Raw genomic sequence first — 7,409 nt, 5'->3', positions numbered from 1 at the left:
GAGAGAGAGAGAGAGAGAGAGAGAGAGAGAGAGAGAGAGAGAGAGATCGTACACTAGGGAAGTCCCACTTTGGGCCTGATCAGTTTGCACACATTGATTATTCTCTCTCTGCCTGGTGGCCTTTTCCTTCCATATTTCACACAAAAAGATGGTGTTTGAAGTAACTAAGGACAAAATCACACCACAATCAGAAGAACAACAGCTTAGAAGACAGTCCTGTTTTAGGACACTGAGGAGACCTACTCAGTCCCACAACATCTTTCAAAGTCACTTCTCCAGGGTACCTAGTCTTTTGATAGATATCCAGGTTCCTCTTCTCAACTGAAACTGGAGTTCAAATACAGAGTGTGGGCTGGTATCTTGCAAGTTGAGTGGCTGACAGCTCTATACTGAGAATCTTATCTGGTAGAATACTGGACAAGTTACTTGACTGTCAACCTCAGTTTCCTCACCAAAAATATGGGCACAGTGAGAATAATCAGCATGGTTGGTATGAAGATTAAGATAAGCCCTGTGGCCTAGCATGGTGTTGTGGTGTCACACTCTTATAATCTCAGCACTCAGGAGACAGAGGCAGATGGAACTCTTTGAGATCAAGGCCAGCCTGATCTACATAGTGAGTTCCAGGCCAGCTGTGGCTACAGGGAAGCCCTGTCTCAAAAAGCATCCCCCGCAAAAGAGTCTTAAGCCCTGTGACAGATCCCAGCAAACAGCCTAACACAGAGGACATTGTTCTCACTGTTGGCCATCACAAGTGTCATTAGCTGTAGTCCTTTTGGGGTTAATCTTCCAGCTGGGTTGTTGTAAGGGTTTACAAAGGCAGGACAGTGGAGACATGAGACTGGTTCTGAAGTCCAATAGGCCTAAGATTCTTTGTCACTCACTGGCTACGTGACCCATTAGCCCTTACTTTATTGGGTTTCGGGTTCCTCTTCTGTAAAATGATGCTAGCCATAGCCATTGTAAAGTAGTTTTGTAAATATAGCTATAACATACAGAAAAATGCACAAATATAAACATGCAGCTGGCAGAAGTTCAAAAACTGGGTAGTGAGCGTCCAGGCTCAGTAACAAAACATGACTTACTATGTCAGAAGGCCCTCTCAGGGGCTCTCCCCATTACTATCACCCCCTAAAGGTAAGCATCATAAATTTTCTTTGCTTATCTTTTTTTCTTTCTTTTTAAGACAGAGTCTCACCATGTGGCCCTGGCTGACATAGAACTCACTATGTAAGCCAGACTTGAACACACAGAGATCCATCTGCCTCTGCCTCCTGAGTGCTGGGGTTAAAGGCAGGCACCACCATGCCCTGCTTTAAAAAAAAAAGTTATCACTATGTAACCTATACTGATCTCAAACTTGCATCCTCTGGCTTAGTCTCCCAAGTGCTGGGACTGTAGGTGTGTGCTACCACTTTCAATCTGGTTTGATTGTCTTTGAATTGTCTAAACTGTAGTCCATTTTGACGAGTGTAATAAATGTTATCATTTCACTGCAGCGTCTGATTCCTTTACTGGAAAAGAAGGCACAAAGTTTTCAGTACCCATGAAGGCCATAACCAGCTAGCAGGACTCCAGCTATTCACACTGGAAAAGAACAAGGTTTCTTTCCTGTCCCACTAAACGTTGCAGATAGGAAAGTCTTTAGGAATGGCTGGCGAGGACTTCTGCTTGCTCAGGTCGGCTCCCCTCAACTTCTCTTAGAAACCCTTCAGCATGTTACTGGGACTGGGGCTAGGGGGAGGGGTACAGGAAGCACATGGTTAAGGCATGCACGAGGACCATACACCCCAAAAATGCAGTTATTGACGCTTCCCCAGATACTAACTCTGACGTCCCCCAATGCCCTTTAAAAGAAGAGATAACTCAAAGATCTCTTCAGCATTTTTTCTTTTCCAGAGTACAGCCATTGCAAATTATACACATATAATTTTTTAAAAGAAAAAAAAACCCTTCAGTTTGGGGAAAGAAGCCAGGAAAGTTAGTGGCATTTTCTACCATACAGGTCTCTCTATGTTTGAGCTTTGCATATTTAGCTTGACAGAGTGCCCTTAGAATGTGGGCAAATCTTCGATGGGTGCTTGTGAATGGGGAGCCTGTTCTCCTCTGCCTAGCTGAGCCGGGGCTGCACAGCCAAGGACTGGCCTGAAAAGGGTTAAGAGGATGCTAACCAGCAGTCAGTAATGAAAGGCCACTTCACAGATTCCCACCATGTTTGATGCTGTCTGTGTGTCCTATATAACACCTCCAGTGAGAAGCTCTACAGGCCTGGTCTTCTTTCTTGAGGCCCTCCCTTGAGGCAACACAGCTTGGGAGAAACCTGGCTCTGAGCTGTGATAGGAGAGGCCTTGATGGAGACAGCCTTTCCTTCAGTTGCTCAATCAGCTGACAAAATATTTGCCTAGCCCATACCACCAAGGGAGACAACATATGCTTGCACAGTTAAGGGGACTGTGAGATTGTCACAGGGAAAACTCAATAATCAAAAAGCCAAGTGGAGAAGAAAGATTCCTCTCTCTTTAGCCAATGAAAGCTGCCTTGCTCAAGAAGCAGAGCTATGTCTAAGTTCCCCTAGTGGGCAGTAGCTCCCCAGATTCATACAGGGCAAGGTCAGAAGACCAAGAAAACACTAGAACAACCACATGGCAAAGGCTCATGGGAGAGGCCTGCTGTTCTCTGATTTTTATTTTTCAAAAGATATATTTATTTTTATTTTTGTATATATGGCTGTTTTGCCTGCATGCATGTCTGTGTACCACACACATGTCTGGTGCCCACGGAAGCAAGAAGGGAGATCAGATTCAGTAGAACTGGAATTATAGATGGTTGTGATCTACCATGTGGGTGCTAGGAACCAAACCCAGGTCCTCTGCAAGGGCAGACAGTGCTCTTACTGCTGAGCCATCTCTCCAGCCTCTGATCCTAATGTTTTGGATGCAGGCCCTCATATCCATACTAGTCATGCAAAAATCACATGCCAGATTTTGTCACCACCCCTACAAACTTAGCACTTGGTATTTGCCATTTGGCATGCATTATCTCACTCTCCAAAGACACCACCCTGTAGCTCAAGAATACTCAATTTTAGCAGCAAAGAAACAGGCATAGGCAGATTAAGTGATATGGCTGGAGACTGCACTCTCAGAGACTAATAGAGTTGCCTGTCACCAGGCTGCCTGCTTCTTTTAAAAAGTTTTTTTAAATATTTTATTTATTTTAATTTTATGTGTACGAGTGTATTACCTGCATGTATGTGAGTGCACCTGTGTCATGCAATGCCGCAGAGGTCAGAAGAGGGGATCACATTTCCCTGGAACTGAAGTTATAGATGGTTGCTAGCTGCCATTTGGGTGCTGGTAAACCGAACCCAGGTCCTCTGCAAGAGCAGTCAGTGCTCTTAACCTCAGTGGTTAAGCCATCTCTCCCAGGCTGCTTGCTCCTAAGGCTGCACATCACACAGTATCCCCATACTATGGAGACCCTATCTATAGTTTCTATGCAATTTATCTATCACCTCTGAAACTGCAATTATTGGAGCTTAATCTCCCTCATGATATATTAAGAGGGTCAGAATGTTGCTGGACTGTGGTGTCTCCAGAAGGGATCACTGGGAGATGATTAAGGGTTAGATAAGGTCATCAGGATTGGGCCCCTATGATTAAAGTACTGGTGGCTTTACGGGAAGGAGAAGACCCAGAGAACACTCATCTTCCTCTGGTCCCTTGCTATGTGATGCTCTGCATCGCCTTGGAATTCTGTCAACAAGAAGGCAATCAACAGCTGTGGGCCCTTGACCCTGGACCAAAAGCCAAAGTCTCTTTTCTCTCTTTCTTTTTCTTTCTTTCTTTCTTTCTTTCTTTCTTTCTCTTTCTTTCTTTCTTTCTTTCCTTCCTTCCTTCTTTCCTTCCTTCTCTCTCCTCCTTTCTTTCTTTCTTTCTTTCTTTCTTTCTTTCTTTCTTTCTTTCTTTCTGAGACAGGGTCTCATGTAACCCCAGGGTAGACTCAAATTGAATACCCCCAAGGTGGACTCAAACTCAATATATAGATAAAGATGACTTTGAATTCTCCTCCTCCTCCTCCTCCTTATGCTCCCACCTTACAGTCATTCATCAAGCAGTATTTACTGAGTGACTTCCATGAGTCGTGTATTGTGCTAAGTACTTGGAAGACAGCAATTAACAGACTGAGTACCTGCCTGCTGCCATGTGCTCTTCCACATGATTCTAACCCCCAAGATTCTGTGAGAAAATCATCACTTGCCTGGAAAAGTAACTTCTAGGAAAGAGGTAAATTCTGCTATGGTCAGCACATCAGATACACACTGATGCTTTTCTGCACCCAAAGAGCAAAAACAGGATGATGGTGTCTGCATAGAAATGTCTTTGCCCACAGACCGAGGCTTTACATCTGCTATGCATAAAACCCCCCACTTAGAAACCCACAGATCCTCCAAAGAAACAAGAAATTCATATATGGGCTTGACAACAGCAATGTTGAGCTCTTAAAATCATCTAGCCCCCAGCCTATGTACACATGCCAAAAACGTAAGAGGAAGTCATATTACCTGACTCCATCAGGCATTGGAAGCACAGTGCTTAGGTTCCATGAATACGTTTAGGAACCCACAAAGTTTTATTTTATTCTTCAAAGGAAGAATATACTATATATATGAAAAGTGAATCCACTCTGGATTATATTCATCTTTATATCTATGCAATTATAAATTGTCATTTATAATAGTTTATGGAGAAGGGGGACCAAGAAGACAAAACTAAGGTTCATGGAAGACATACTGTGACCCCAGTCTCATGTGCATGGCTTTCCCCAAACCTGAGTATTTTAATCACACATTATGACATAGCTTTCTTGACCAACAGACGCCCCTGACTTTGGGGTGAGAGAGGGATATAGCAAGAATCCTCATAGACCTCCCTCTGGCTCTGCCCTTGCTCACCAGATCATCCACTATTGGTTGGCAGTAGACTGGGAGCATCAGCATGGGACATCCTTTATCTTATCATGAATCTTTTGCCATGCCCCCAGGCCAATAGTAATAATAGTACTGATAATACTAACCATAGTTAACAGTTGTAGAGCTCTTATTTTGTGCTGAGCAGGAAACTAAGCATTAACATAGTCTAAGAAGTAATCACATAGTGAGCTAATTTGATTAAACTTCTCATTAGGCAGTGTGACTTGCCTTTTCCAGATATGTGGATGTCCGGCAGCATCTAGTACATTAAAGAACTGATCTTTCAGTGAAAGTCTCCTCCCTCCCAACATACTCACCATTCCTGAGGACCATATCTTCACTATGGCTTGAGGAGCTCAATCCCTGGGGCCTCTTAAGGTTGCTCAGAGCTCTGGAGAAGTGCTCATCCACTACGCTGCTGATGTCCCCTTGGAAATAGGTGAAAAGGACGCACCGGGCATTCCATTCAGTTTTTATCGGTTTCTGCCTAGTTCTGGGCAGCCGGACAGCAGTCTTTTTCATTTCTTCCATTGTAAGTAACAAAAGCTGCAAACCAAATGCAAAGTATCACTGGCACTATTTTCTCAAGTGAGTTGGTTGCAATTTGGACAAATGACATTTTCTTTTCTTTTTTTTCCTTTCATTTATTTCTTCTTTTTTATTTTTGGGTATTATTTTAGACAAGGTCTCACTCTGTAACCCTGGCTAACCTCAAACTCAGAGAGATCTGCCTGCTTCTGCCTCCTAAGTGCTGGGATTAAAGGCGCACACCACCATTCCCAGCTTTTGTTTCTTTTTTTTTCTTTCTTTCTTTCTTTTCTTTTTTCTTTTTTTCTTTTTTGAGACAGGGTCTCCTTGTAACCCCAGCAGGCTTGTACACCAGGATGGCCTCGATATCATGGAGATCTCCTGCCTCTGCCTCTGAGTGCTGGGATTAAAGGCATGTACCACCAGACCCGTTTAGCTCATTAAAAAAAAATAACTGTACATACTAATAGGTTTCACAAGGACATTTTAGCACATGTATATAATGTACTTTGGTCATGTTGCCCACATGCTTTCTTCTACCAAGTACAGGCTTTCATTGGATCCCCAAGTTCTTGGACAACAACAGCAATGTTGGATTGGTCTGAGTATCATCTGGCACTAAAAGTCCAGTCTAACCAGGGCTCAGGAAATGACATGCTTAAGCTCTTCTGAGTCCTAATAGTGGCCTTACTTTGTAAAAGAGAATCATCAAGCAGCACAACTAGAAAATCACCAGGAGAGGCTGTGGCAGAGCACTGAGGCCAAACAGCAGAGGGACCTGCCCTGTAGAGAAGTGCAGTCCTCCCAAACTCATGAGCCAAGGTCAGCAGAGAGCTACCTGAGGCACAGCTTCCCTGGCAAGCTTAGCCAAGCAACCTAGCTTGTGCTGGATAATTTCAGCCTGCACAGTAAGTGTTGCTTTCTAACCTAACCACTTTCATGCAAGAGACTAAATGACATCAGATCTTCCAGGCCTGATGCCCTAATCTGGTCCTGAGACCATCCTGCATTGAACCCAACTCCATCTTCCAAACCAGCTATTATAGCAATGCCAGTATTAAAGTCTTCAGACACATGTATTCTTAATAAAAAAAGAAATCTCCAGAACCCAATTTTATTATAAAATATCATATCGACATTTGTAAAAAAAAAAAAAAAAAAAGCGCCTAAAAGACTGTGTGTTCTGTTTACCCCTGCAACCTTTGTGTGTAGAAGGGCCTGGAACACAGATAATGCTCAATTAGATGTTTACTGAATTGCCTTTAACTTGGATTGCATCATTTCCATCAGCATGTCCTACCTTGCCAGTCCTTCCAAATCAGAGTTTCTATTTGTACCAAGGTCAGGGTCTGTCACAGACTCAGGACACGTTGTAGCCTTCCTCTACTAGGGAAGTAGCCTGCCTGGGGGTGCTTCTTTACCTTTAGCCACACACTCTGACTTGCCGTGTGCTCCGGCCAAATAGAAATTTCATCTATTCAATCTGGCATACCATGAAAAATGACTAGAGTTCAATAGATTGCCTCCACCTCTAGTCTATGAGATCTTTTGTATCATGGGGTACTTTTATGAATTTCCTTATCCCTAGCACCTACCATGAAGTAGGTGCTCAATAAACAATGGCTGAATGACTGAAAGCCCTTTAGTGTAGCGAAAGCACAATATAAGGGCATCATGTTAGATTAGGAGACAGAAGGCCTGGGCTTTTCCTGAGCTACACAACTTTGGGGAGAATTACAAAGCTTTCTGGGCTTCGTATTAGTCTTGTAAAAGGAAGGATTTGAGTAGCGTAAATTCTTCAGCCTAGTCTTTTCTGGTACTACTGGAAATGTCAACATTATGCTATAGATATTAGGAAGGATCACGGCAATCAGCAGGGGCTCTCCCTAAAACCATCTTCTTTCTGAAT

At 43.3% G+C, this 7,409-nt stretch overlaps 1 protein-coding gene across 1 annotated transcript in view; it reads right to left on the bottom strand.

Annotated features, from left to right (window-relative positions):
• Positions 1–5,510, bottom strand: part of Vgll1 (vestigial like family member 1) — a 17,583-nt gene extending 12,073 nt beyond the window's left edge. The window contains exon 1 of the mRNA XM_008840712.3: positions 5,290–5,510. Coding sequence (XP_008838934.2) covers positions 5,290–5,503 — 214 coding nt within the window. The 5' untranslated portion in view covers positions 5,504–5,510. The remainder of the gene's footprint in view (positions 1–5,289) is intronic.
• Between the last annotated feature and the right edge of the window lie 1,899 nt (positions 5,511–7,409).

This window comes from Nannospalax galili, unplaced genomic scaffold (assembly GCF_000622305.1).
Source record: "Nannospalax galili isolate Female #2095 unplaced genomic scaffold, S.galili_v1.0 scaffold901, whole genome shotgun sequence".
Lineage (NCBI taxonomy): Eukaryota > Metazoa > Chordata > Mammalia > Rodentia > Spalacidae > Nannospalax > Nannospalax galili.
The sequence above is the reverse complement of the archived record's forward strand: the minus strand, read 5'-3'. Positions and strand labels throughout refer to the sequence as shown.